The following is a 27,167-nucleotide window of genomic DNA, read 5'->3' on the forward strand; positions in this document are numbered from 1 at the left end:
CTTAATAAGTAAATAACACAACGTACGTATTACATTTACATGTCTACTTGATTCATTTCCGCATGCATTTTTTTCATTAGTGTTAAATAGGGTAAAATGATCGGGTTAATCCCATTCCTTGTCACGCGTTCCAAATTTTGTATAATTTCCTCAATTCTGTCCATAGATTGCCGCTGCTCTTGAAGTTTAGAATCGAACTCAGCGTCAGAATTCTCCGGCGATGCGGTCACGTGTCTAGTATCCTTTCCCAATACGTGCACGTTTTCGGTATCATTTTCTATTGTGGGCAGTTTCTGAATGAATTCTCCTATATATGAAATTACCAAAGTCTTTATTTTGACAAAGAAGTTGGTTTTAAAATATGTATGTTCCATTTCCGTCTTTTCGTTGCGAGTTTTAATAGTATTTTGCCCATCGGTAAATGCATTCCACAAATATTGCAATTTGCATAGTCGCCCTTCAAAATATCCAAGTTTAGATTTCCGTTGAGCCGAATCCTTTTTATAATTGCGAATGAGGCTCTGAATTTCCTCGCCCAAACTCATTTGCTTGGCCAACAGCGCATTAATGCTCGACGATCCGGCCATCTTGATTGAAAGTCTCTTGAATTGGTAGCAGGAATATAAACAATTCAATGATACTCTAAGCTTGGTTCTTTTTGTACTGCCTTAAATTGTCGCTCTACAAAAAGACTCCTGTTATTTCTGAAAGCAGGTAATTTTAGGAAGAACGTGGGTCAGGTAAGTGGTATTCCCAATGTGCAGATGGCCAATCAGTTATTGTTTTAGGGCCTTACCGTGTGGTGGCAAATACGCTGCAGGTAAGCTTTTGAATTTAATTGTGCACGTTTTTATTCCGTTATGAATTCTGTATCGAACCTGAGAACATTCGCGAGCGTTTGAGACCAACGCGCCGAGCACACTTCTGGGTATTTACGGAGATTTAAGCATATGCAAGACGGTCACACTACGAATTCTATCGGTGCCCGATAGGTTTATGTACACTTATCGCCAACGTCTATCGATTAAACTTGCACGTTTCGCCTAAACATATACATTTAATTTAAAAAAGCACACTTAAACAGCAACTTTCGAGTGGATAGCAAACAAATCATGTCCACCGTGAGCGCCGCCAGTAGTAACAATGACACCAGTCCGCCGGAGAGCGCGGGGAACGTTCGGCCGGAGCCCATTTTCCGGGAGATCAATGCGGAGCAGACCGAAGAGATTGTGGAGATCGAGTCCGCCTGCATGAACTGCTTCGAAACGGGAGTAACTCGGCTGCTGCCCACCAAGATACCCTTTTTCCGCGAGGTAGTGCTTATGTCCTTCAAGTGCGACCACTGCGGCCACATCAACAACGAGATGCAGTCGGCATCGGAGATCCAAAAGTCCGGCATTCGCATCGAACTGGTGGTGCAATCCGTGGCCGATCTCAATAGGCGCGTGGTGCGCTCGGATAACTCCAGCATCAGCATACCGGAGGTGGAACTGGAGATTCCGGTGCAGTCGCAGAAGGGCGAGGTGACCACTGTCGAAGGCATCATCGAACGGACAATAGCCGGCTTGTCGCAGGATCAGGAGAAACGGCGCATCGATCATCCGGAGACAGCTGCTTCAATTGAAAGGTACATCGAGCGATTGCACCGCTTAAAGGAGGTGACAACGCCCTTTCACCTGCTCCTCGAGGACATATCCGGCAATAGTTTCGTCGAGAATCCGCTGGCACCTGCCGCCGATCCGCAGCTAAAGACTTCGTACTTCACACGCAGCCAGCAGCAGAACGAGCAATTGGGTGAGGCCTCATTGTAACATTAGAAACTTAAACAGTGGGATAGCCAAAAGAACCATAGAGTCACATAATTCGTATTGTTCCCCTTATAAGCACACACCTGTATTCCTTTCCAGGCCTGTACGAGCAGAATCACGAGGATCAGCACCTGCTGAAGCCCATTGCCGAGGACTCGTGGCCCATTGAGAATCTGCACGGCGAGGTGCTCCAGTTCCCCACCAATTGTCCCAGCTGCCAGGCGCCCTGCGAGACGAACATGAAGCTGACAAACATACCGCACTTCAAGGAGGTGGTGATCATGGCAACCGTTTGCGGTGCCTGTGGCCACAAGACGAACGAAGTGAAGTCCGGCGGCGGAGTGGAGGCGCAGGGTGTACGCTTCCGCGTCCAGATTGCCAGCAAGGAGGATCTGACGCGCGATGTCCTCAAGTCGGAGACGTGCAGCTTGTCCATCCCAGAGCTGGACCTCGAGGTGGGTCCGCATGCCCTGTGCGGGCGATTCACTACCGTGGAGGGTCTGCTGGTGGCCATGCGGGATCAGTTGGACGGCACGCTCTTCCACGACTCCGCCGACGTCGCGACCAAGCAGCAGATGCAGCGATTTCTTGACACCTTCGAGGATGTCATGAATCTGAAGCGAGTCATTACGCTGGTGCTGGAGGATCCAGCCGGAAATACCTATGTGCAATCACTGAGCGATGACGACTCGGAGCCGGATGACAAGCTCACTGTGGAGCGGTACGATCGCTCCTACGAGGACAACGAGGATCTGGGCCTCAATGACATGAAGACCGAGGGCTACGAGCAGAAGGCGTGATGAAGTCCTGCATTCGCAATTATGGCAATTAATTCATAATCAGACCAGTTTTTTTATAATTATACCCGTTACTCGTTAAGCAAAATTGTAAACTGAATTCGTTGAAAAGTAAAAAATAGGCAACCGGAAAAGATTTCGACCATATAAAGTATATATATTCTTGATCAGGACGTCGAGTCTCGATCTCAGTAATCATAACAGCTGAAATGTTAAGATTACAGATTCTAGTTTTGAGCGGTTTGTGGGCGTGGCAACATTTGAAAACAAACGGATAGGGTCAGATCGACTCAGCTATTGATACTAATCAAGAATATATATACTTTACATGGTCGGAAACTATTCCTATTGCCTGTTTTGTACGTTTCAACGAACACTTTTACTCGATCCTAAGCAGCAAATAAACAAAATTCGAACAAATGTCCACACAGCATTGAAAATATTACATCTAGTTGCAGTTCTAAAATAAATCATTTCCCACAAGGATAATTCAAAAAGCTTTTTTTCAATATTCAGTCTATCGAAATTTCGTCACCTGCAGCTGTGCGGCGATAGCAAGTATCGATAACCAGCAGGCCAGCTCTAATCAGCTGTTTGGTTTGTTCGTTGTGTAACTTAACTGAACGCGTTGAATTTTTGGTAAATATGCTTAAATGGTATATTTGATGCTCCCAGTAAACTAACACCCCCATCCCGTAGAGCACCAAGATGTCCGCATCCGCTGCCCGAGGCTCCACATCGCTGCTGAAGCGCGCCTGGAACGAGATTCCGGACATCGTCGGCGGATCCGCCTTGGCCCTCGCCGGAATCGTTATGGCCACCATCGGAGTGGCCAACTACTATGCCAAGGACGGCGATAACCGGCGCTACAAGCTCGGCTACGTTGTCTACCGCCACGACGATCCGCGCGCCCTGAAGGTGCGCAACGACGAGGATGACTAGAGGACTTCGACCCTTCGGAAAAATCCTGTCGGCTCTCATCTTTGATTTTTTTTGTTTACTCTAAAGCTAAGTAAAACAAACATCCAAATGTACAGAAGCCAGTGTTCAGTGGTTCAACTATAGCGGGTAATAGTTTTCCAGGTTTTTCGTGTTTCATGCATACACAAATCCACTCCATATCCCAACAATTGCAACGTTTTGTGTTTGAAAATCCAAAAGAACGCACTTGTTGTATAAAAAGAAGAAATATTTGTATATATATTCCTAATTCAAAACCTACATAGTTACAAATTTCACAAACGATTTATGCACTTAAAACCAAATCACAAGGAAGGGAAAAAACACGCTGTAGACAGTGTAAAATATGTTAAAACAGCAAAGATCTTTAAAGATCCTTGTGCGAGAACTTTAAGTGGAATTTGCAGGCCTTCTCCGTGTAAAAACATTCGATGCAGATACCGCACTTGAAGGCCGGTATGGAGTCGCTGCTGGAGTTGGCCGCGGTGGTGGGAGGAGCAGTTGCTGGGGAAGATTGAGAAGTTTAAAATCTACCTAGCTAGATAAGCAAAATGTGCACTTACCTCTTTTAGTCGACACTGCTTCCACCAACACCGTGGGCAATTGCTCATTCCTCGGCTCCACCGGATGAGTTTGGGTCTGCGTGTGCGACTGGGATTTGCTGGCCTGGCTGCGCCTTCTGCGCTGCTCGAACTTTAGGGCCACGTTAAACTCGCCGTGGGCGCACAGCCACTGGTGGCTGAACTCGTAGGCCATCGACAGCTTCTTCACGCAGATGCGGCAGATCTGCTTGGGATAGTCGTCCTCTGGATCCAGTGGAGGCAAGGAGACGGGCAGGCAGGACGCTAGCATATCCGCAATGGGCACCATCTTGTCCAGCACTAGGGCACTCTCATCGTAAATGGACAACGATTCCAGGCACTCGTTCCCGCACGTGCGACAGAAGCTCTCGAAGATGTCCATTATGGTTGTTGATAACGAATGTTATTAACAATCTAAAATTTGAATTGAAATGTTTTGTTTATAAATTGGCTAGTAAATGTAATCGATAATTAATCAAGTCATCGATTTTTTATAATTCTTTAAATTCCTTCTGGTATTTTCGTATATTTTGGCACACTCTGCCAGTACTTGGCCACACTGCCAGTCAGTCATTTTTTTCAAGAAAAGCCGGAGAGAATTTTGTATTTTAGTTGGATAAAATGATGTGGAAGACTCTACTGATCGCCGTTTTGGCGATTGCCCACTGTCAGGCGGTACTGGACACGGACGCCAACACCTTGGTCCTGCTGGACAACCTGGCCATCCGGGAAACCCACTCGATCTTCTTCAAATCGCTGCAGGGTGAGTGAAAATGCCGGCTAACCTCTGACGTGGACAATGAAATGTGTTGATAATTGGTTATCTTTGGGCTACAGATCGCGGATTCAAGCTCACCTACAAACTGGCGGATGACTCCAGCCTGCTGCTGTCCAAATACGGCGAATATCTGTACAAGAACGTCATCATATTCGCACCAAGTGTCGAGGAATTCGGCGGCGATGTGAGCGTGGAGCGTTTGGCCCAGTTCGTCGACGATGGCGGCAATGTTCTGGTGGCGGGCAGCGAGAAATCCGGCGACGCGCTTAGGGAATTCGCCTCCGAGTGCGGCTTCGAGCTGGACGAGGAGAATGCGGCGGTCATTGACCATCTGCACTACGATGTCAGCGATGCTGGCGAGCACACAACCATCCTGACATCCGCCAAGAATCTAATCCAGGCCGACACCATTGTGGGCAAGGCCAACAGGCAGGCGGATGCCGCACCGCTGCTCTATCGCGGCACAGGACTGATTGCCGACAAGGAGAACCCGCTGGTACTCAAGCTGCTGACCGCCGAGAGCACCGCCTATAGCTACAATCCTGAGGCCAGTGTCTCCGACTATCCGCATGCCGTTGGCCGAGGCACCCTGCTAATCGCCGCCCTGCAGGCGAGGAACAATGCCCGCGTAGTCTTCTCCGGCTCGCTGCTCTTCTTCTCCGACGAGAGCTTCACCACGGCCGTGCAGTACGCGCAGAGCGGCGTGTTCCACAAGCTGGCCGGCAATCGCGACGTGGCCGAGTCCATTAGCAAGTGGGTATTTGGGGAGACTGGCCGCCTGCGCGTGGCATCCGTGCAGCATCACAAGGAGGGCGAGCTGCTGCCACCGGATCAGGCGTACACCATCACCGACCCGGTCGTCTACACCATCGGCATCGAGGAGCTGGTGCAGGGCGAGTGGCGCGCCTTCAAGGCCAGCGACATTCAACTGGAGTTCGTGCGCATCGATCCCTTCGTGCGCACCTATCTGAAGCAAACGAACACGGGCGCCTACCAGGCCAAATTCAAGATACCCGACGTCTACGGCGTTTATCAGTTCAAGGTGGACTACGATCGCGTGGGCTACACGCATCTGTACAGCACTACCCAGGTGTCGGTGCGTCCGCTGGAGCACACGCAGTACGAGCGCTTCATCCCGAGCGCATTCCCCTACTACACCAGCGCCTTCTCCATGATGATCGGCGTGTTTGTCTTCTCGTTCGTGTTCCTTCACTTCAAGGATGAGCCCGTGGGCAGGGCCGCCAAGGAGGACAAGAAGTCGCAGTAGTCTGCACGTTCATTCAACTCAAATGTAACACACAATGCACTAAAATAAAGTTTCCCGCAGAGAGAAACCCACAATCCATTAAAAAACTTGGCTTTTAGTAACTATATGACACGCCAAGGTTGGCTTAATGAAGCTTACTTTGCCTTAAAATTAGCAGAGTCCAACCCATTAAAATCATAATCATTTTTTATCTCTAAGTTACAAAATTTAAAAGTTTTAAAAATTCAATTAGCAAAGAACAGAACCAAACTATTTGTCGTGCACGGACTTACTTCTCAGACAATCGAGTGTAATCGAATACAATCGAAGAAGATTTTCTCCTGCTCGGCTACCACCTATAGCTCTCAGCGAAACGAAGTCATTGTGAAAATTTCTCTCGTCCGAATTTGTTCGTCTCGTATTGAAAGTGACAATTTGTGAAGAGTAATCTTATTCCGTGTTTAACGGTGAGTTTTTTTTTTATTGCTAAATACTTCTAATACTAAGTGTGGTTCTTACAACTCACGTGCTTGTGGCCGCTGAATATGTGCGTGTGTGCGCTGTTTTCCAAATTGTTTTTTTCGTTGTGAATCGCCTGAGTTATTGTTTTGCCGTTTTTGGGGCTCCGCCGGCCGTCCAGCGGAGCCCTATTTTTCACCGCACATACACAGGCGCACAGTCGCTGGTGGATACATACACAAATGCACGAAGATGTGAGAGGTCTCGTATTCGCACGACTGTTGGTTGCATTGTTGTTGTAGTTGTAATGGTGAGGTGCGCTGCTTTTTTTTTCCAAAATGGCCGCCAAGCAGGAGAATAGTAAAAAATAAAAAGTTGCAGTCGTTGATGAAATTGGCCAAAAGAATAAGAAAAAAAAAACAAAAACAAAAAAAAAAAAAACAATTTGCCAATGTGCGAGAACTGGCGCCAAAAAGTATGAGTAATCGTATTTATGCTGGTTGGCATAAACATACAAAAGTAATTTATTTATTTCTTAAGTGGCACGCGTTTGGATGTGTGTGTATTAAGTATACACACACGCACATTGGTTAACAAATGCAAATGTGCATCTCTTCGCATGTCATGCGCAGTGTGTGCCATCTCTCTTTCCCACCGCCAACTTTTCCCGCATGTTATTGCATAATTGCTTTTTATTTTCTTTTTCCTTTGGCATTCTCTTTTGTGAGGATGTGCAGCTGTCACATCTACACGCACACACATGCTGTCTAGCGGAGAAACGACGCAATTAACTGCTGGCACACCTCCCTTCTCTTTCTAACACGAACATGCCCCTATAGGCATCTCCCTCCGACTTGCCGCCTTTAAATGCGCGCCAAGTTTTTACCGCTTGATTTTCCTTCCTTTTGTTTATGTTTACTCTTTTGGCGCTACCATTTTTTTCCTTTTCTTTGGCTTCCTTTTATTTGATATTTTCCTCTTGCCTGCACAAGAAGTAATTATAAATTGAAAACTACAACTCATTACTTCAGCGTGATTGATTCCGCATAAAGCGCAAAAAAAACTCAAGAGGTTGTACATAAAAAGAAGGGGAACACAAAAAACAGCGACTCACGATGTTTGCCCGCGAAGAAAAGAAATGAGATTTTCAAGTGGTCCTCCATCGTGGAACATTTACACAGCGAGAAAAGCAGATGTAATACATCTATACCACCAATTGAGAATAAGATGTATTCCTATTGCCATTTAGAAGGAATTAATTCTGTAAGGTTTTTAATTATAGGTTAGGCAAGAACTTCGTCTTAGCTAAGCTTCATTTGCACACCAATGTAAATATGAATCACACCATTATTTTTCTGTATGTATTGCTGCCGAGGCACGATTTTTTCCTTTGCCACTCAAGTGGAAGTTTCTCGAGTGCCTCGTTCCCAGAAGAAGATGGGAAAATATTTGAAATGGGGGGCAAGAAGGAAAAGCAGGCAGCTGCCTCAAAAAAATTTCACCTTCAACCCTCGTTATCGTTGTGACGACGAACCAAAGTTCCTCGTCAGTTGGCCGCCAGCGCTTCGGCGCTGTGCATCGGTCCAAACTTTGGCTCCCCGCCACATCCATCCGTGTATATCCGTCAAGAGTATCGTATCCTGGCCAATTGCATCGTGCACTGCGCCTGTGCCGGACGAAAAGTTTAGAGTTTGTGCCCAGTTCCTGGCCGTCAAGTTGTCTATCTCATCTGGCGAGGATCAGCGTGTTTACTTTGGGTAGCAACCAAACAGTGATTATGGAGTGCATTTAACTAATGTGAATCTGGAACGCACACAATCTAACTTAGCTTTTTCCATTCCCTTCATTGCAGTTCAAAAAAAGAAGAAAGCTAAGAAAAGATGGCTCGTACTAAGCAGACTGCCCGTAAGTCGACCGGAGGAAAGGCTCCTCGTAAGCAGCTGGCCACCAAGGCTGCCCGTAAATCGGCGCCATCCACCGGCGGAGTGAAGAAGCCCCATCGTTATCGTCCCGGAACTGTGGCTCTTCGTGAGATCCGTCGTTACCAGAAGTCGACCGAGTTGCTCATCCGCAAGCTGCCCTTCCAGCGTCTGGTTCGTGAAATCGCTCAGGATTTCAAGACCGATCTGCGTTTCCAGTCGGCTGCCATCGGTGCCTTGCAGGTGAGAATTATGCTCCAAAGCAATGAATTATTGTGGTTTAACATAACTAAGAATGCTAGGATTCATGGGATTATGACAAGTCGAAGTGGGGGGATACCAATGTTTGAAAGAAACTTGATTATCCAACTCATTTGAATTTCCCTTGACTTACAGGAAGCATCTGAGGCGTACCTTGTGGGTCTCTTCGAGGACACCAACTTGTGCGCTATCCACGCCAAGCGCGTGACAATCATGCCCAAGGACATCCAGTTGGCGCGCCGCATCCGTGGCGAGCGTGCTTAAGCTGGATCAGCAGGAACGCCGGATTCGATCACTGTCGTCCAGTCCCAGACAGCAGACCATTCACGTAACATTGTGGAAGATGTGCTCGCCGAGGAGCTATACCATCGACACATTGATCCAATCTATCATTCATATTTACATGTATACATTTATCATCCCTTTGTTGTTCAATCGAATCGACAGCATGACGTTCTCGATGAGAAAAACACCACACACAAAACAACACACAACATTACTGTAATGCTTAAAACTTATTTCTAACTCTTATTATTACTATTATCAATTAGTTTTTAAGTTTTTTTTCTCGCCTGTGCGTCGACGGTGGCACCGTGTACGTTGCGTCGTGCTCCTTCTCCTTCAAATCTGGATCCACCTCTTCGATTTGGAAGGAGGGAATACCACCGGGCGGCTGTTGTTGCCTGTCCGCCTGCAACATCCGCCACCAACCACTCCAACAACTGTCCAGCTGGCGGGCTTCGGTTTCCAGGTAATCCGTGATCTTTAAGGCGCCTGCCTCGCCTTTATCGCTTCGATTGAGGAGAGGTTCACCGTCTGGCTGCCGGGATGTGCGGAGCCTGAAGATCGGGGCCAACCTAACGCCGGCTGGGCGTGGCAAGGCGGACAGACGGTTGCGGACCGCCTGGCGGTGGTTCCCGGATCTCTGGATGGGCGGCGAGGGCATGGCCGTCTGGCGATGCCACTGACGGCACGCGGCTTTTATGAAGATAATATCCATATATAACACCGAAGACCGAATCGAGTACACTTAACTTTACACTTACGTATATGCATATATATACATAAATACATACATATATATAAATATAAAACTATACGGAAGGAAAAGAACTAGATATAAATGCTCTTTCTTCTGTTCACTTTTCGTTACTGCAAATCATAATCAGAGCATTATATATATATATATATATATAGAAGTTATATATATATATGTATGTATACATATAACGAAGGGATGGGCGTGACAGAGTTAGTTGATTAAATAAGATTTTAGATTTACATGCATTTTATACGTTTAGGCGGACGATGTCGAAGTAGAAGAATGATGATTCTTCGGGAGATGAGAAAAGATATAAAGATGATTCAGCAATCAGATAAACTTACACATCTATAGATTTGGAAGAGCATCGAATAAAAATAACCAAGACAAAAATCACATAACAATACAAAATAAAAGCAAAAGCGCCGAGCAGAGCATTGAATATTTCCCAATATTTATATGTAGTTTGAAACACATGCAAAATAATCAATTTTAAACGCCCATAAACATGCATATATATATATAAATATACATATAGCTGTAAATTGGTGTCGATAACTAGTTTCACATTGAACATTTAAACAAATCGGACTAAATATGTGTCTATATCGTATCGTCGTAGCTTACAAGAACCAATATGAAAACAGAAAACGAACCCCCACAAAACACAAAAACAATTTACAACAACAAATCAGTGACAGCAAGAGCAAAAATAACTGGAAACATCAGCAAAAAAAAAAAGAAAATAAAAAATAAACGGTTTTTTCTATAGAAGAAACCAAAAAAACCCAACACCAACGAATTGTTGTATTTTCTGCGAAAGCGAGACGGGAATAGTGTGTTCGAGAGGGGGGGTGGGGTGGAGAGAGGTGGCGATGGTACAGTTGACTCCAAAAATCGAAACCAAACGTCATTCGTTTTGTTTACGTGTGTTAATCTCAGTGCGTGCATGTGTGTGTGTTACTCTTGTTCGTTTCTGTGTGTGCAAGCTTGGCTAGCTGCATCTGTATGTGTGTGGGTGGCTTTGGCGCTGCCCTCTTTTTTTCTTTGTCTTTGATTTGCTTTTTCAAGGCTGCCATTAAGTGGCGCCACCTAGCGGTGGTTCTGTGCCACGGGCGCTCAATAAGGGTTAACGAACCACTTTGTTCGTAAGCTAAGACGGCCAATAGGGGTTAAGGGTTAAACTTTGTAATTAAATGGTAATATTTATAATAATGTACATTAAAACAAATATTTATTTAGTTTAAATTACCAATGTTTTTCTTCTTTTTGTCAGTGTATATATCGTTATAACTCAAGCATACCCATTTAAATTGCAAATTGAACGCAAGATTTAAACATTCCATTTACATATAAACGTATATTTAATTTATTTGCATATTTAGCATACAGTCCAGAATGCGACGCACACTCAGTTATTAAAATATTAAAATTAGGCTTCGCGAAAAAAAAGTGAGTTAAACTAAATTGAGAATGGGATTGATGTGGAGTTCTTAGGGGCGGCGCCTAAATAGGGATTTCAAGTTGAGAGCATTCCGGTTGTTTTCCTTCCGGTGCACAGCGAACAGGGGCGAAGTTCCGGGAGGGGACAGCTATGTTACAACACAGGGATCGATGCTTGTATAAGTTAGGGACTACAACTAGGATCTGGGTGGTGGGATTCCATGTGCTTAGTCCGCCTCGTGCTTCTCCGCCTCTGGATGCTTGCCAGGTGCCGTTGCCGGTGGCGGCGCTACTCCCCCAGCTACGGCGGCCTCGCCCAGCGGTGCTCCTCCAGCTGCCGGTGGTGCTCCTGGACCCGCTCCTGCCCCGGGCGTGGGATACACTCCGGCTCCGGGCGCCGCTGCTGCCGCCGTTCCAGCTCCACCGCCTGGGGCTCCGGGTCCTCCAGCGCTCGGTTCGTGCAGGTGACCTGGGGGTGGTTGTTGTTGCTGCTGCTGCTGCTGTGGTGGCGGTGGATTGCTTCCATGCTCCGGCGCATACGGATGCCCGGGATTGCCATTGTGCTGCGGCGGCGGCGGACGCGGGGACATGTAGTGCGAGCCGGGTGGCGGGCCATAGGACTGCTGATACGGCGAGAACGGTGCGTAGTAGGGCTGTGGCGTGGGATGTCCGCCGTACTGGGGCTGGTAATAGGGTCGTGCTGGTCCACCGGGTGGTCCAGGCGGCGGGCCATGTGGTGGTCCGCCGTAGTTGGCATAACCCGTGTGCGGAGGTGGCGGCGGCAGACCGGGCATTCCCGGCGGCGGCTGATGCGGCCCCATATGCGGTGGCATCAAGGAATGTCCGGGTGGCGGATGGCCGGGATGTGGATGCATCTGCGGCATGCCGGGCGGTGGAGCTGGGCCGCCCTGTTGCTGCGGCAGTGGCACCTGCTGTGGCACCGGCGGCGGCGTTGGTGTCGTCGTCGTTGTGGTCGCTGCCGCAGCTGCTCCGGCCGCTGGAGCCACCTCAGGCGGCGGTGTGGGTGTCGGCACCGGAGTGGGCACCTTGCCGGGCTGGGCCGCCACTTTGGCGGCTTCCGTTTTTGGTGGCTCGACTAGCGTTGACTGCGGAGGCAGGGCAGCGGCCATCTCCAGCTTCTCTGGCTTGATGGGTGGCGGCGGCACCGATGGCTTCGGTGGTGGCTCAATGTCCATGGGCTCGGGATCCGTTTTGCTGGCAGTTTCGTGCACGTGCACCGCTGGCGCCGGCGTGGGCGTCGAACTCGGTGTGGGATTGAGTGTAGCGGGCTTCACAGCCGGCGGTGTCTCCTTGGGCGGAGCTGCTGGCGCTGGTACCGCCGCCGCCGGCTCTTGGCTAGCGGGTGTAGCAGCGGGCTGACCCGGCTGCGTCGGCGGCTTAACTGCCTCCTCGCTCCTTGTCACTGGGGCGGCGGCAGCAGTAGCGGCAGCTGCAGCAGGATTCGCTGCGCTATTCGCATTCGCATTCGGTTCATCCAATCGCTGGCGATCGCGCTTGATGTCCTCGTACATGCGATGCACCATCTTCTGGAACGTGTCCTCGTCCACGGCCGGCTTGCAGTGGCGCTTCAGCTCCTCCTGGAAGGCCTCGCTGGACTCCACCATGCGCTGCTTCTTGGCCTCGAACTTCTCCTCCATCTGCTGCAGTTCCGCCTCCAGTTTGGTCTGGTGCATCGTCAACGAGCTGACCTGCCGCTTGAGCACCTGCATCCGCGTGGTGGTCACCACTGAGCGCACATCTGGTACAACGGCCTCCGAGAAGATCTCGTTAATCAGGCGATGGTTGTGCAGGTAGCGAGCGTAGGCCAAGTGCTTGGTCGTATACCCTTCGTCCTGGTCATCCTCGTCCTCCGCCGGCTGAATGTCGATGCGTCGCTCGTGCTGCGACTTACTGCCGCCACCGCGTGACGGTGTCTCGTGCATGTCCACGTCGGTCTTCACCTTGCTCTTGGCCGACATGTAGGCCTGATAGGCGGGCGTCTGGTGGTAGGCCTTCAGCGATTTCTCGTACTCCAGCTTCTCCGCCTCGTACTCGTCAATGAACTCCGTCTTCTCATCCTCGGGCAGCAGCTTCCACATGGCACCGATCTTCTTGCCCAGCTCCCACAGCTTCAGCTCCGGATGCTTCGCCTTGACGCTATCCCAGACGCGTTTCGAGTACCGCATGTAGGGCAAAATGGGCTTCTCCGGCGGCTTTGGTGGCTTGGGTAGCCGTGATTCGTTCTGGTTCTTGCTGCTCGACGACTTGGTCACCTTCTGTGGCGTGAATGCCGGATTCCCATAGTTGCTGTGCGTGAAGATGGGCGTCTGATCCTTGTTGCGATCGCCACCACCTCCGCCGCCGGATGAACGCGACCGGCTGCCGCCGCCGGAGCCACCGCCGCCGCCCTGGAGTGGTGTGGCCGATCCCTGGCCGCCAACGGCTATCTGCTTGTAGTTGCTGGGCAGGGCCATCTTTGCGCAATTCGCTGGTCAAATTAGTGTAGATTTTCCAAGAGAAATAACAATTTTCAGGCGGACGCCATTTTCTGTCGGCGTTGGTGGAGGTGTGACCGTATGTGATTCTAAGAAAAATCATATGAACCGGGAATTTGCAAATATAACGACTGCACTAAGGAAATAATAACTTTCAGGGAATATAGAACATTTTAGTTAACTAAAACTAGCAGAAAACTTTAGCTGAATTGCTGCTACTTATAATAAAAACTTGTAGCTTGTCATTTTTATTCAGCTGTATAGCTGAATCAAAAATTATACCACACTAGAATCAAGAAAATACCAACGGCACATCATTTTCCATTAAGTTGGCAGGCTCGCAACTGGGATTTGTAAAATATAAACAAATCGAAAACAACTAAAATGCTTGCCGGCCGCTTGTTCGTCCGTTCGATCGTAAGTCGGGCATGCTTGGCCACCATGGGCATCCGTTCGAAGCCCCAAGCACACGCCAGCCAAGTGATCCTGCCCAGCACACCAGCGACAACCGCAGTTGCGATTCAATGCGAAGAATCCACCAGCAATCGGCGATTTTTTAGCAGTCAAATTGAGACGGAATCCACGTTGGACGGCGCCACCTACGAGCGTGTGTGCTCCGACACCCTGGACGCACTGTGCGACTACTTCGAGGAGCTGACGGAGAACGCATCCGAGCTGCAGGGCACGGACGTTGCTTACAGCGTAGGTGACATCCGCCTATTACATCATTCCATTGACCTAATCCTCGAGCTCTTACCGCTTTCACAGGATGGCGTGCTCACCGTGAACCTGGGTGGCCAGCACGGCACCTATGTGATCAACCGACAGACGCCCAACAAGCAGATCTGGCTCAGTTCGCCCACCAGCGGTCCCAAGCGATACGATTTCGTCGGCACTGTGGCGGCGGGCAGATGGATCTACAAGCACAGTGGTCAGTCGCTGCACGAACTGCTGCAGCAGGAGATACCCGGCATACTGAAGTCCGAGTCCGTGGACTTTCTTCGCCTGCCCTACTGTAGTTAATTCCGTGATTAGTTTAAATGCTCCTCCATAAAAAGTCGGTTGAAACGTTCGATTTGATATATTTATTGTTGTTCATCTGAAGGCACAGTGGTCACTCGATACATGAACTGCTGCTGCTGGAGATGATACTTCCCTGGAGCTCTGAAGCTAAGCTTCTGGTATAAATGCTTTGCATTTTGAAATTTGTTGTTTTGAGAGGGATAAACATAAAAATCAATTGGTTAATGTATAAATCGAATAATTTACCTTTGGTTTTTCAATGTTCAGGCTGATATTCCACCATTAAAGAACGTTAGCTGTAGCTATAAACATTTTATTTGTCACTTGTATGTTCCATTTATTTATTTCAATACACAAATTCAGAACTCAAAGCTCCCCCAAGCTAATAATTCCAAACGAAAGTCGGGTCAAAGTCGATTTCCGGAATTATTGTGTATGTTTATTCACGTGCTCTTCAGATTTATGTTTTCTGAATTCTATTGTTGTTCGGTGTTTTATAAACAAAAGAAGGTAGTGATACGTTTTTCCTTTTTTCGGCAGCAGCACACGTGTATGAAAAAAAAATATAACAAAAATCACTTGCCAACTAGCGGATACACGGGCACTTCAAAGGGTTTCTACAGTACGTTTAACTTGCATTACGTTTAATAGTATGAATATCTAAGGCTACGACGTTCTAGTGACGTCCACCGAACATGTTGTTGTAGTGCGGCTGCTGGGCGCCCATAAAGTTCTGGGGCATCTGGTTGAAGGGCGGCTGTGGCGGCACATTGCTGGCCCACGGATTAACGGGCGGACCCACGTAGCCACCTGGCCCTGGTGGTACCATGCCGCCGTAGTTCTGCTGCACGCCATTGCCCGCAAACGGATGATAGCCGCCGTAGCCCTGCTGATTCGGATAGTGGTTGGCATTCGGTCCGCCGCTCATCAGTGGCTGTGCTTCCTGGCCAAAGTTACGGCCATGCTGCTGCTGCTGCTGCTGCCCTGGATAGCCCGCATTGGAATAGCCCGCTCCAGGCTGCTTTTGGCCTGGATTCTGACCCAATTTCGGCGCATTCTGCGCATTTGGCGCACCATGCTGCTGGTTCATCATATAGTTGCGATTGCCACCCACGGGTGAGCCTCCAGAACTGCCGTTCTTGCTTAAAGTGCCCATTAGATTGGCTATGATGTTCTCGGTGTCTTTTAGCGAAATCTTGGTCGCAGCTGCTGGCTTGAAAGTGAGCGCATTTGGCGATGATTCCACGGGTACAATGGGCGGCCCTCCTGGCGCATTGTGTACACCAGCACCAACGGCACCACCACCACCACCACTACCACTTCCATTCGAATCGCAGGCCTTCATCACCAAATCGTCAAAGTTGTAATCATCATCTTCCTCGTCATCGTCATCGAGCATGATACCGGGCGTATTCCGGCCGCGTCGCTGCTTATTGATGGGCACACTGGACAGATCACGATCCCGCTCACGATCCAAACTGTCGCGCTGGGCGCTCAGCATGGAGTGACCGGCTTTCGGAGCCGAGATGCTGGCAGCCAAGGCGGAGGAGGTCCTGCCACCCATTACCAAAGTCTTCGACTTAGTAGTCGGTTTCGCCTTGCTTGGCCCACCAATATTCACCACGCGTGCCAGGAAATCACTGCAGGACTCGCCATCCCCTCGGAGCTCCACCAGATTCACATACTTGCGCAGACGATCGACGCGCGATGGCTCCTGTACCTCCAGCTTGCGCAGATGGCCAATGAGATGCACCTGCTCCTCGTTCGACAGAAACTTGAAGTTCTGGAGTAGGGTCTGGAGATCTGAATCCGTTAGCGATTCCATTCCACTGCTGCCACCGACTGTATCGGCTTGTACCTTGGCCGGTGCTCCCGCTGGGGCGTTCGCCATATCGACGGACTCCTTGTTCAGCTGGTGCTCCACCTCCTTCATCAGCTCGTCCAGACAGTAGCCCATGTCATCGGGCGATGGCTTATTTTGCAGTCCGAGCTTTGCCTTTATCTCATCGAATTTCAGTCCGTTGTTCTTGTCCAGCTGGCGGCGCTGCTTGTCCATCTTCACCAGCAGCGTTAGCAGGTGGAGCAGATTGTTCATATCGCCGGTGGTCACATTGTTGTATCCCTTGAGTACCAAAGCATTGGCCAACTTGGGCGCCACCAAGTTGCGATCGAAGGGCAGCTGTATGGGCGCCGGATTGGCATTTGCCTTAACCTTGTCATCGACGGCATCGGTGGTACCTAGATCATCCGATTACGGGTGGTTTGGGGGAGGGAACAACACAAAAGAAATCAATCAGTTAGGATTTACAGGAGAGTGTGTTTCTGTTTCAGATCCCGGATAACGTTTATACTTATGGATGGTGTGGATGGCGATTGGACTGCTCACGGTTGGTTTCTTCACACTTGGTTCACACACCCAGCAAAAATAAGGGAAAGCTGACCGAAAAACGATTTGAAACGATATCACCAGCGATTTGACCGAAAGTCTAACCAAATATACGATATAACTTGTATAATAAATACAGCGTGGAAAGAAAGATCTTATTCCAAGCAGGTCTTTTCAATATAACCTTTGACCTTTTTTGAACCCAAAGTAGAGGTCTTAAAAATAGGTTTTTTTAAAAATGCCAGATACATTCTATATATTTTAGACGCGATAAGTTCGAAAAATCCTAGGAATTGCTGAAAAAAGACCAGCAATTCAGAACACGCTTTATATATACTTATAATATTGTTCAAAAATGATTATAACACGCAGCGCGATGTTGTAATATTTCAAAAATACTCGCCCAGATATCGTTTAAGATTTAGTGAGAAAGAACAAATTCGAAATGGGATTGAGATCCCAATTCATACCACAGCAGTCAAGATTCTTTATTTCGTAAGGTGCTAAACTTAAAACAGAGGTTGTTAGTAGACGAAAGTGGGAGTATCTAACGTACATATATTCCTTTATCACCAGCACATAAAGAGGTAACTTTCGAAAACGACAATAGATATATTTCGAATGAAGAATCTAAAGGTATTCCACCGCATGGCACAAAAACTCACAATAAACTCTGCAACTTCGCATAAAAAGCCGGCGAAAACGGGCAAAAAGGTAGCGATTGTTCCGATTGGAAAACCCTTTTTTTGATTTGATTTGTTTGGTTTACTTACCTCCGGATTTCTAACCGCGACCGCGAAATAGAGCGAGAGAGACGGATACGGATTGAGCGGGATTGGGGGTGGTACTTACCTCTGAAGGTCGCCTGAAAGATGACGGCTGCTATGTTCGTGATTAGTTTCTTGACCACGCGCACCTTTTGCGGATCGTCCAGTACCTCGGCAATGAGAATGCCCTTGAGCTTCTCCTTTGTGGTCTCGAGGAACACGCAGTTGTCCTCGTTTAGCAGCAAATCCTCGGCTGAATTTGGCTTCACCATCTCCATGGCCAGTGCCTTGCTAAGCAGATTGAGCGCCTTGGGTCCCAGGCTGCCCAGATGCTCCTCGACGGCGGACAGCATGCGCAACACACTGACCACAGTCAGTGGTCCCTCCTCAACGGGCTCCGATGCCTCCTTCTCCTTGTTGGACGAAACGGTCGGCGAAACCGATCTCGCCTTGGTCATACTGTACTCGGGATACACGCGGGAATCCAGCACGCGGAACGTCTCCACAGGCTCATAGCCGCGCGATGATCGAGCATAGCCCTCGTTGCGGGGATAGTACTCCGAGGAGCGTTCGCGGTCACGCTGCAAACTGCGCCGATCTCCGAAATCCCTGGACGACGAGCCGCGCTCTTTGGATGATGGAGTACGACCATGACCACGGCCACGGTAGTGGGGCGGCGAGCGAGACCGGCGTCGCAGGCTGCGCGAACGCGAGCGTGAAGATCCACGCTTATAGCCGCGATGCGGCGAACGACTGCGTGAGCGCCGCACGGCACGACGTCCGCCGCGCTTGGGGGACAACGAGCGAGAGATGGAGCGGCGATTGAGGGAGGCACGACCACGAGATGGAGGAGTGTCAACATCATCATCGCTGATATCGATGACGGCGTCGGCTAGCTTGCTTATCGCACCAATCGGACGATTGCTGCGGAAGTTTGGCTTCGGCTTGCGACCATTGTCGGCACTGGTGGTGGCAGACGCCCTACGCGGACTGGCCACACGGATCTTGTAGCGCTCCATTAGCTCCTTGGTCTTCTCTTCGTCCTCCTCGCCCAGCTTGAACTTCTCTTTGAGCTCCTTCTTTATTTTATTCACCGCAATGTCGAACAGTACGATGCGTCGATCCTTCCAGTAGCTAATCCACTCCGGCTTATAGTCGTATAGATTCGGATCGAACTTCTTCTCCTCCTGCAGCTGCTTGTAGCGTCGATTCCAGAACTGTTTCCACTCATCCGGATAATCGGGATGTTTCTCGGGATTCGATTCGTACATCTCTGTATCACTGCGCAGCTGCTTGAGCTGAAGTTCGAGCATGCAACGGAACTTCTCCCACTTGTAGCGCTCCTGTGAAATTATAGATGCCTGAATGGCCAGCTCCTTGGGCGTGGGCAAATGCTGCGTTTTGGTCGCGCCACCTGGAGGTGGTGGCGATTGGTTTTTACTACGCCCGCCTGCATCTTCGGACAAATTATTCGTCTGTCGCCCCTTTGGCACCGCGTCAACCGGACCTGTTGACCCGCCAAAGTTCTCATCATCACTGGATATGGCATCCAAGGCAATTACATTTCCATCCCCATGCTGCTTGTTGCTGCCCCCGGTTCCGTCGACGTTCATCTTCAAGCTGCTCTTGATGGACTCGTCCGGTTTCAGCTCGCGGATCACGCGCTGAGCTTCTTCGGAAAAATCTGACCCGGCACACTCATCGAAATGAAAGCTATCCCGCACCTGGCTGCACATTTTGGAGCGATAACGGCGGAAATCATCACCAGTTGCAGTTATTAGATTGCGTGACCTGCCGAAATGCTTCTCAATGCACTTAACCAAATTCCCAGTGGCAGTCACCAGATCGCCAGAGCTGTTGGGCGTGCGCTTCAGCTTCTGCAGCTCTCTGTGGGCCTTCTGGAAGTGGGTTTGCAGGTACTTGGTGCGATGCGCCTGCGATGTCCAGTGTGCAAAGACGTTGCGTCCATCCGTGCACGTTTGGCACAGCACACAGAAGTAATTCGGACGCAGTTGGGCCGGCTCGTGCAGCTCGATGGTGTATTCGGTGCCGATCAGTGGTCCGGCGGTGTAGTTCTCGATCTGCTTTTGTATGACCGCCGTGCGGGTCACGTCGTCGTCCTCCTCGAATCCGGGCGGTACCGGCTCGCCCGGCAGGAAGCTCATCGTTAATCCTCAATTCCTGCAGATGGGGATGGGCATCAGGCCAAAAGAAGAGAACGCCAATGCACGGAAATGGCCAGGATCAGTACATACCTTGGTCTCCCTCTCTCTTTCTTTATTTCCGCATCCGCGAACCACCGCCTGATTTTCTTGTTCACTTTTTTGCGCCCGCGAGTGTTTCGCATTCACGTTCACTTATCGAAAAAAGGGGCGGCTTGCGCCCGCGTGTTTACCGTTACTTACTATGTCAGTGTATATGTAAGTTAGATTATTTAACTGCGCCTTTGTCTTCCCCCTGCTTCGCCGTTCATTTGTTACGAAAATTGAATCCTAAAGACGAAGCCTTTTTCCCAATTTTCTTTTAACAGCTTTCCAGTGTTACCGTGCGCCGTTCGGGCGATAACACTACCAACGATAGCTGGATATATCGAATGTATGCCAGTACTTTTTAAAAAGCAAAACAACAGAAATTAATTCTTTTTTATAGTAATTTAAAGAATATTTACATCCATGTACAGAGTATTGTTGTTTTTGTTAGAGCGCTGTAATGGAATTATGGTTCTAATCGTGCTTTCACATCAACTGCCAATGCTTATAACAATTTTATTTCATGCACTTAATTTATACCAATTTCCGTTTGGTTGCATTCAAAATATTAAAAATGGTATAAAATTCGAACTGATTCTAACTGAAAATGGTTATTCCTTAGTTCTACTAGGCATTTAATAAGGCATATAAGGCCAATAATATTTTGGTAATGGTAATATATTGATTTCTTTTAGAATTTTTACTTAAAAAGTTATTTTGAAAATTTCTATAATCAAATTTGAAGCCTTTAGGGTTGGGGATATATTTCCTTAAGATTTAATGGATTTTTATTTCGAATATTTGCTTATATTTTCTAACTTGAGTGGGACATGGAAAACATGCCTCCGTCATTTGGGCCAACAAAAAAAAAAAACACAATTCTTGTGTTTCTGCTCATGAGCCCATAAATATTTACAGATGTGGAGTCATTATCTTTCACCCGAAACATAATCTCCGGCCGAGTGCAAATTGTTCTCGCCTCCGCACAAGAATGATGGACTTCTATGGATTGGATGTGCGTTGTGGGATGTTCAATGTTGGATGTGTTTCTGATGGCGTCTCCGCAGCTGGCTTAAATCAATCCCAGCTCGCATTCATTATTTTTTATTCACTGTAGTATGTGCCGTATGTATGTAGGTATTTTCCAGCTGGAGCGGGAGCATTAATATCATTGGGTCCCCAAGGGATTGGCCACATGTGCAGTTTGCCGGCCGCCGAGGACAAATGTCAGCGAACGGGACGCGGTTTTTCACATTTTCAGCGATTTCCACGAACCGAGCCCACACCCCAACCGCCCTGGGCTGTGCAGTGGAACCACCCTAATGTGAACCATCCCTTTGTAAAGTCAGGCAGAGCTACAGCTAGCTAGCTTTCAAATATTCCATCAACTATTGTATCTTTGTATCATACTTTTGAGCACCTGTATGTGGCTACAATTCCATGAATTTCTTGCCAGATGGCTGGCAATTTCCACTCTAGCGAGGCCGCACTGTGCGCGATGTGTGTGATAGATGTAACACGTATCTGCGAGTGGATGAAGGGCGCATTAATCGCCGCACGATGAGCACGCTGATATGGCTGTCGCAGATGATAATGGCAATACAACTGACTGCACAATGAGCTGACCATATGCGCACATAGACAATAAAATACGAATGCGAATGCGACTGCGAGTGGACCACCCCCTCTTGAAGGCCGCCCCGGTGCATTTGACAGTGGGCGAAGTTGCGCTGCATGTGGATGCGGATGTAGCCAAGGACGAGGAGTGGGAGTGGTAGTGGGATGTGGCAAGTAGTAGGCACTGGACAAACGTAGCACATTTAATGAACATGCCGACATGAGTTATGGCTCGTTTGTTCGCCTTTTCTTTTTTTTTTCCTTTTTTTTTTTTTGGTCAGTAGTTGAGTAGTTGAGCTACCCTTGAAGTGGGCATATGTACATATAAACAATTCAGGCGATTTGATTTTATTCACCAGATCGAATTACGGGTGGAAAAACTTCAGTGGTTTGTTTCGAACATGCGTGTGGGGTTTCAAAACTGGGTATGCCAGTTTCGAAACAAACGTTTTTGAAGCATCTGATTGATAGATAGATGATACCAAGTGCCCCGAAGCTGTCTAAAAGTAGACTTTAAATTCGCAGTGAGTGCATAGTTCATTCGAAATGCATTCGTGCTGGTGCTTAATTGCCCCTTGTTCTTTTTGACAGCGAAATATGGCAAATCGGGCACACAGCTGCTGGTTGACATCCCATTTGGCGATCTATGTATCTGCACGCTGCGCATGCAAATGATATTTCGCATTAACTTTGATGGAGATGAGCGAATTCCGATTGCGGCCACACCAGACACAGTCTGAGATACCGACACCCCAATCGCAGTATCAGACATTGGGAATCTTCGGTGTGGTTCCATCCTGCAGCCAAGAGCCCAGCCCCTTGGTAGTAGACACAAAGTGCCAAGTCAGACGGATGCAGTACATACATATCTCTCATTTAGCATACCGTACTTTGCAGCTCATCTTTATTTCTTGGCAAGTTGTGTGCAATTCATTAAAAGCGAAATCTGCTCGAATGCGAATAATGCAAATTGCTCTATTTTCATTCACAACGCCTGGTATTTTCTACAGTGCAAGGGGGGGTGAGGGGTGGCAGTTGCAACAATCTGCCACAGCGAGTCGACGACAAATTTATTTGTGGCGCATGCAGCCGCCAGGAGGAGCATCAATGAAAATGCTGTTCAAGCAGTTGTCTCGCAGGCATTTTGCACTAAAAGTTCAAAAATTCCATTAATTATTCTTGGCGAAGAGTTCGCCTGCTGGCTTCGCTTTCTTCTCCGCTGCGCATCGCTGTATTCCTCTCTTCTGTTGCACTGCTAATTTTTCAAGAATTTCAAATTTCTTAATGGCCCCCGAGTTGGGAATGGGGGAATACTCTGCTGCCCGTTTGTCTGGGCCATCTAACCAACAGCTGCACTCGAACAAAATCCACAGATGGCTTTTACAAATGGCTGGCAATATGTCTCTCGAGTTTCTAGGATCGAATGCAAGGTATTTGAGAGGAAAATTGTGCTAATCCAACTCATTGAGATGTTGAAAAGCGAAGAAAAGCCAAGATTTGTATTACTTTCTTTGGCACTTTTGAAGCTTTGGAAGCACAAGACATTCTTCTGGTGTAAATATGATTGCATCAATTATAATGAATGTTTTGAATAATCTACATTTTCATTTTCCTGCTCTACGACGAGTGCATTGATACATTTTCCCGGAGTGTAGGCTTACCCCTATCGCTATTAACTGCCCCTTCCCCCACCCACCCCCCGCTAAAACAAGGCCGGATGTGCTCATTGTGCTTCGTTTTCATTTCTACTTACATGTCTCCCGCCTTCCATCGGCCGACGACGCCCCTCTTCGCGCCCCAAACCCCTCATTAATGCTGCGCCGGAAGCGCCCAGCTGCTGCCGGACTTTGGATTTATCGGGCCGAAAGGGGGGAGGGGAGGGGAGGAGGAGGCGGGGGAGGGCGGCGCTGGGGATGGGGGCCGTTGGTCAAAGACGCTTCGGAAAAGTTTTACCCCATTCCCAAAGTTTGGTCGTGATTTCAAAAGTGCGTTACGCAGTGCGTAAATCAAAACTCGGTCTGAAACAAAAACTGCAGGTGATTCTCTCGACCAGCACATACCCATTGATATACATTCCACCTGTTGATCATTTTCTGATACTATAATATATATAATATCACTTTTTCGATGAGTTTTTTCTTCATCACTGGGCTGAAAATGTTCATACGCCTAAGAGAATAACTGTTTTTTGCTCTTTATAATCAATACTAAATATCCCTACCACTTTTTGAAGGATTTAGGGAAATTTATTTTTGGGTCAATTTTCGCATTTTTGGTAAGGGGTAACATCATCAAATTTTGCAAAAAATGGACGAAAAATAGAATTTCCATTTTTGAACACAGTTCGATTGGAAATTTAATTACGAGCTCAACGAGGTATGACATTCCATATTTGGACCATTTTTTTGAATGTTCTGATAAAAAAACGGATTATTTTTTTCACAAAAAAGACACAGATCGATTTTTTGAAAAAAGTCAATATTTCCGAATCGTTTTTTCTGTATAGCTTGGCTAAAAATGGTCAGAAAGCTCTTATAATTATCGCTTTTTACTCGTAATTACCAATACTAACTATCCATAACATTTTTTGAAGGCCTTTGTAAAATTAATTTTTGTCCAAATTTTCGCATTTTTTGTAAGGGGTAACATCATCAAAATTTGCAAAAAATGGCCGAAAAATAGAATATTCTTTTTTGAACACAGTTCGATTGGAAATTTAATTACGAGCTCAACGAGGCATAACATTAGATATTTGGATTATTATTTCAAAAGTTCTGATCAAAAAACGGATTGTTTTTTTGCAGAAAATCAAGCAAATAATAACAAAAAGTCAATATTTCCGATTTCTTTTTTCTGTATAACAAGTGTACATACTTTTCATCGAATGCATTATACCCTTTAAGGTAAAGGGAATCAGGTATATGTAACTCCAGCTAGTTCAATGCGGGATTGTGTGAAGCATAGCTTTTACACTGCAAGAATATTTAGAAGGAAATAATATGTGGAAACTGTTTGTGCAAATGTTAAGTGAAATACGAAAAGCTTCAGCAAATTAATTCAAAACTCAGTTTCTGGAAGTCCTGTGGAGTTCTACTTTTTATATTAAATGAGAATTTATTGAAATTGATTGCTAAAGCACGTGATTTTTTTTCGGTGCATTAAGCTGACTGCTTGTTCTTCCCTAATTAGCTTCTCTCTGGCGATCATTTCGACAGTTCACCGTTATGTTGCGACAGGCCTAACGGTTTTTTTTCGCGTTCTCGTTGCGGCCCTTTTTATTTATTGGCTGGCAACAACAAAAACCGCAAAATGAAAATGGAAATTCGAAGAGCGGCGGAATGAAATGGAAAATGGCCGTGTGGTGGGAAAGTCAAAGGGGGCGGTGTGGTGGGGTTAGAGGGGAGTTGCGGGGGCTTAAGTAAACGGGAGTTTGTACCAAAAAGTTGAGCACTGCAAATGGCTCGCCATGGGCGCATAAATTTCCAAGCCACCTTGTCTGTTTTTTTGTTTATTTATTATTTTGTTTTTTTTTTTTTTGTATGCTTTCTGTCGCAATGGTGGGTTGCTGCTTTCTCTGCGGGCATTTCATTTCATATTTTTTTTAGTTTTATTTGTATTTTCTTTTTTGGCAATTTCCAACATGCAACATGTTGCACTGGAGTCAAGCCGAAGCCCAAAACTTTTCCCGGGACTCCCGAAAAAGAAAAAAAGTTGGGCAAAAAATGCTTTTTCGCCTCGCTTCCACTTCCTCTTCACGTTTTCGTTTAAACAGTGCAACATCGTACACTATATTAAACAAATACATAAATTTACATACATACAGGTTTCAATATTTCAAAATTTCTAAAATTCTGAAACGCTTGTTTCTGAAAATATGCCGCAGTAGCCAATTGTTGAATATCCTTTTCGATTTTCAAATTTCCAGATATCCACGTTGGACTGTACTTTTTAGGTTTTTTAATATTATTTTTTGAGAACGGGTTCTTCTCTAGCTTTATTAACGTTTTTGGTGTTGCTGGGTGATGGGTCCGTGGAAGGGGAGGGTTGATAGTAGGGGGTTTTGATATTGTTTGCTGGCAGGCAGCGCAGTCTGTAATATTTTTGCCGCATAAAAGTCAAAATATGCAAATAAACTTGAAGTAGGGGCGATGACTGGGATGTGGGGATTGGGGGCACAGTGGAAAACGGGTGGGGCGGCTAATACGGTGAAACAGACATAGGAAAGCAGACTAAAACAATGGGCAGTCGGCTGGAAGGGGGCGGGGTCTGCACTCTGCAGAGGCAGCGCGGCTTAAATAATAAATGTAGTACACGCTTTGAAAGAATTTACTATACTTTGGCAAATGGAGGTTATAAAAATCTCCACACACGCTCACACACACACACACGCAGGGCTGTCCGGGGTCTGGTGTCCGTACTGTCCGTATTGTCCGTGGTCTGTAGTTCGGGGTCCGTGGTCTGGAGTCCTTGGTCCGGGATGCGGATTCAGTGTGTAGCCGCCGATTTTATGATGTTTTTGAGCAGCGGTGAGTTGTGGATCTACAGGGTGGGTATAAATAAACAATGCCCCTATAAGGTGGTCAATAGGGGGTTAAGGGTAGCGGCATTTCATATTGTTGCTATAATCAGCGGCCGCTTTGATTCATCTGCATGTCCGCAGTGGCGTGCGATGAAGTGGTGTGGAGTGGAGTGGAGAGAGGAGAACCTTTGGTTTTGGCTTTATGCTCTGCCACCCCAGAATCATCAAAGAGCTAACCCGGGAGCTAGCTCCCCCGTCCCCATCCAATCCAACCCAAGAGGCCGAGCCCAAGGCAACCGATTGCAACCTTAGCCCCACGAAACCCAAGCCCGAACACCATCCCTACCCATCCAACCAACAACAGCAACAAGAACACAAAACACCACAGTGGGTACTTCACACAGACTCCACTTGCAACCTGTCCAGTTACAGTTCCGAACATGTTCGCTGCTCGAGTTCGATGGTCGGGGTCTAATAGGAATGCTCGAGAACTAGGCCAAAAGCTAGCTAGATAGATGTCTTCCACCCGCTAAAATAAACATATTTAAACATTTAAATATTTAACAGTTGAACGAATTCTTCAATATATAGTAACACTGCATGTTAGGAACATGTTATATATATTTATGTAAGGAAGAAAGTAATAAAAAACTGAGTACTCACATTAATCCAATATTCTGGGTCCGCAGCACTCACCCTTCGCCGTTCTAGCCAAATCTAGCTATAGCTAACTGGGCTGCTCGCACTGCAGTAGTTGTTGCGGTGTTGCTGTTGTTGCTTTTATCTCTGTTTCGAATTCGGTTCTCGCGTGCTCTCT

The 27,167-nt window shown here is 47.4% G+C and overlaps 9 protein-coding genes across 9 annotated transcripts; 5 read left to right on the plus strand and 4 right to left on the minus strand.

Moving 5' to 3' along the window:
• Nucleotides 1-2: 2 nt before the first annotated feature.
• Nucleotides 3-886, minus strand: LOC117147630. Its single transcript, XM_033314596.1, has 2 exons — nucleotides 797-886; nucleotides 3-704 (listed from the first exon to the last, which is right to left on the minus strand). Exon 2 carries the CDS (start codon nucleotides 585-587, stop codon nucleotides 36-38), a length of 552 nt encoding a protein of 183 aa, XP_033170487.1. The 5' UTR covers nucleotides 588-704; nucleotides 797-886; the 3' UTR covers nucleotides 3-35.
• Nucleotides 887-997: 111 nt separating this feature from the next.
• Nucleotides 998-3,025, plus strand: LOC117146955 (zinc finger protein ZPR1). The gene is made up of 2 exons (XM_033313617.1): nucleotides 998-1,794; nucleotides 1,908-3,025. Exons 1-2 carry the CDS (start codon nucleotides 1,113-1,115, stop codon nucleotides 2,606-2,608), a joined length of 1,383 nt encoding a protein of 460 aa, XP_033169508.1. The 5' UTR covers nucleotides 998-1,112; the 3' UTR covers nucleotides 2,609-3,025.
• Nucleotides 3,026-3,134: 109 nt separating this feature from the next.
• On the plus strand, nucleotides 3,135-3,641 carry LOC117146960. The gene is made up of 2 exons (XM_033313622.1): nucleotides 3,135-3,244; nucleotides 3,305-3,641. Exon 2 carries the CDS (start codon nucleotides 3,314-3,316, stop codon nucleotides 3,545-3,547), a length of 234 nt encoding a protein of 77 aa, XP_033169513.1. The 5' UTR covers nucleotides 3,135-3,244; nucleotides 3,305-3,313; the 3' UTR covers nucleotides 3,548-3,641.
• A 132-nt stretch (nucleotides 3,642-3,773) lies between these two features.
• On the minus strand, nucleotides 3,774-4,624 carry LOC117146958. The gene is made up of 2 exons (XM_033313620.1): nucleotides 4,129-4,624; nucleotides 3,774-4,069 (listed from the first exon to the last, which is right to left on the minus strand). Exons 1-2 carry the CDS (start codon nucleotides 4,526-4,528, stop codon nucleotides 3,933-3,935), a joined length of 537 nt encoding a protein of 178 aa, XP_033169511.1. The 5' UTR covers nucleotides 4,529-4,624; the 3' UTR covers nucleotides 3,774-3,932.
• Nucleotides 4,625-4,688: 64 nt separating this feature from the next.
• LOC117146956 (dolichyl-diphosphooligosaccharide--protein glycosyltransferase 48 kDa subunit) lies at nucleotides 4,689-6,277 on the plus strand. Its single transcript, XM_033313618.1, has 2 exons — nucleotides 4,689-4,909; nucleotides 4,984-6,277. Exons 1-2 carry the CDS (start codon nucleotides 4,768-4,770, stop codon nucleotides 6,189-6,191), a joined length of 1,350 nt encoding a protein of 449 aa, XP_033169509.1. The 5' UTR covers nucleotides 4,689-4,767; the 3' UTR covers nucleotides 6,192-6,277.
• A 259-nt stretch (nucleotides 6,278-6,536) lies between these two features.
• Nucleotides 6,537-10,305, plus strand: LOC117146959 (histone H3.3A). Its single transcript, XM_033313621.1, has 3 exons — nucleotides 6,537-6,637; nucleotides 8,482-8,791; nucleotides 8,945-10,305. Exons 2-3 carry the CDS (start codon nucleotides 8,510-8,512, stop codon nucleotides 9,071-9,073), a joined length of 411 nt encoding a protein of 136 aa, XP_033169512.1. The 5' UTR covers nucleotides 6,537-6,637; nucleotides 8,482-8,509; the 3' UTR covers nucleotides 9,074-10,305.
• An 891-nt stretch (nucleotides 10,306-11,196) lies between these two features.
• Nucleotides 11,197-13,884, minus strand: LOC117146954 (basic proline-rich protein). Its single transcript, XM_033313616.1, has one exon. The coding sequence runs from the start codon at nucleotides 13,766-13,768 to the stop codon at nucleotides 11,522-11,524; it is 2,247 nt and encodes a 748-aa protein (XP_033169507.1). The 5' UTR covers nucleotides 13,769-13,884; the 3' UTR covers nucleotides 11,197-11,521.
• Nucleotides 13,885-14,112: 228 nt separating this feature from the next.
• Nucleotides 14,113-15,128, plus strand: LOC117146957 (frataxin homolog, mitochondrial). Its single transcript, XM_033313619.1, has 2 exons — nucleotides 14,113-14,491; nucleotides 14,558-15,128. The coding sequence occupies exons 1-2, from the start codon at nucleotides 14,174-14,176 to the stop codon at nucleotides 14,810-14,812; spliced, it is 573 nt and encodes a 190-aa protein (XP_033169510.1). The 5' UTR covers nucleotides 14,113-14,173; the 3' UTR covers nucleotides 14,813-15,128.
• Nucleotides 15,112-20,513, minus strand: LOC117146953 (uncharacterized protein CG7065). The gene is made up of 3 exons (XM_033313614.1): nucleotides 20,221-20,513; nucleotides 18,051-20,146; nucleotides 15,112-17,050 (listed from the first exon to the last, which is right to left on the minus strand). The coding sequence occupies exons 2-3, from the start codon at nucleotides 20,128-20,130 to the stop codon at nucleotides 15,489-15,491; spliced, it is 3,642 nt and encodes a 1,213-aa protein (XP_033169505.1). The 5' UTR covers nucleotides 20,131-20,146; nucleotides 20,221-20,513; the 3' UTR covers nucleotides 15,112-15,488.
• Nucleotides 20,514-27,167: the final 6,654 nt, after the last annotated feature.

This window comes from Drosophila mauritiana, chromosome X (genome assembly GCF_004382145.1).
Source record: "Drosophila mauritiana strain mau12 chromosome X, ASM438214v1, whole genome shotgun sequence".
In the NCBI taxonomy this organism is placed as follows: Eukaryota; Metazoa; Arthropoda; class Insecta; order Diptera; family Drosophilidae; genus Drosophila; species Drosophila mauritiana.

What these genes read in the sequence shown, in the direction of transcription:
- LOC117146957 (XM_033313619.1), top strand. Translation starts at nt 14,174, where the DNA reads ATGCTTGCCGGCCGCTTGTTCGTCCGTTCGATCGTAAGTCGGGCATGC. An exon ending in GCACGGACGTTGCTTACAGC is followed by an intron (nt 14,492 to 14,557) that starts GTAGGTGACATC and finishes CCGCTTTCACAG; the next exon opens with GATGGCGTGCTCACCGTGAA.
- LOC117146954 (XM_033313616.1), bottom strand. Translation starts at nt 13,768, where the DNA reads ATGGCCCTGCCCAGCAACTACAAGCAGATAGCCGTTGGCGGCCAGGGA.
- LOC117147630 (XM_033314596.1), bottom strand. Translation starts at nt 587, where the DNA reads ATGGCCGGATCGTCGAGCATTAATGCGCTGTTGGCCAAGCAAATGAGT.
- LOC117146953 (XM_033313614.1), bottom strand. Translation starts at nt 20,130, where the DNA reads ATGAGCTTCCTGCCGGGCGAGCCGGTACCGCCCGGATTCGAGGAGGAC. An exon ending in CTTTCAGGCGACCTTCAGAG is followed by an intron (nt 17,051 to 18,050) that starts GTAAGTACCACC and finishes CGGATGATCTAG; the next exon opens with GTACCACCGATGCCGTCGAT.
- LOC117146959 (XM_033313621.1), top strand. Translation starts at nt 8,510, where the DNA reads ATGGCTCGTACTAAGCAGACTGCCCGTAAGTCGACCGGAGGAAAGGCT. An exon ending in CTGCCATCGGTGCCTTGCAG is followed by an intron (nt 8,792 to 8,944) that starts GTGAGAATTATG and finishes CTTGACTTACAG; the next exon opens with GAAGCATCTGAGGCGTACCT.
- LOC117146958 (XM_033313620.1), bottom strand. Translation starts at nt 4,528, where the DNA reads ATGGACATCTTCGAGAGCTTCTGTCGCACGTGCGGGAACGAGTGCCTG. An exon ending in AGCAGTGTCGACTAAAAGAG is followed by an intron (nt 4,070 to 4,128) that starts GTAAGTGCACAT and finishes AATCTTCCCCAG; the next exon opens with CAACTGCTCCTCCCACCACC.
- LOC117146960 (XM_033313622.1), top strand. Translation starts at nt 3,314, where the DNA reads ATGTCCGCATCCGCTGCCCGAGGCTCCACATCGCTGCTGAAGCGCGCC.
- LOC117146955 (XM_033313617.1), top strand. Translation starts at nt 1,113, where the DNA reads ATGTCCACCGTGAGCGCCGCCAGTAGTAACAATGACACCAGTCCGCCG. An exon ending in GCAGCAGAACGAGCAATTGG is followed by an intron (nt 1,795 to 1,907) that starts GTGAGGCCTCAT and finishes ATTCCTTTCCAG; the next exon opens with GCCTGTACGAGCAGAATCAC.
- LOC117146956 (XM_033313618.1), top strand. Translation starts at nt 4,768, where the DNA reads ATGATGTGGAAGACTCTACTGATCGCCGTTTTGGCGATTGCCCACTGT. An exon ending in CTTCTTCAAATCGCTGCAGG is followed by an intron (nt 4,910 to 4,983) that starts GTGAGTGAAAAT and finishes TTTGGGCTACAG; the next exon opens with ATCGCGGATTCAAGCTCACC.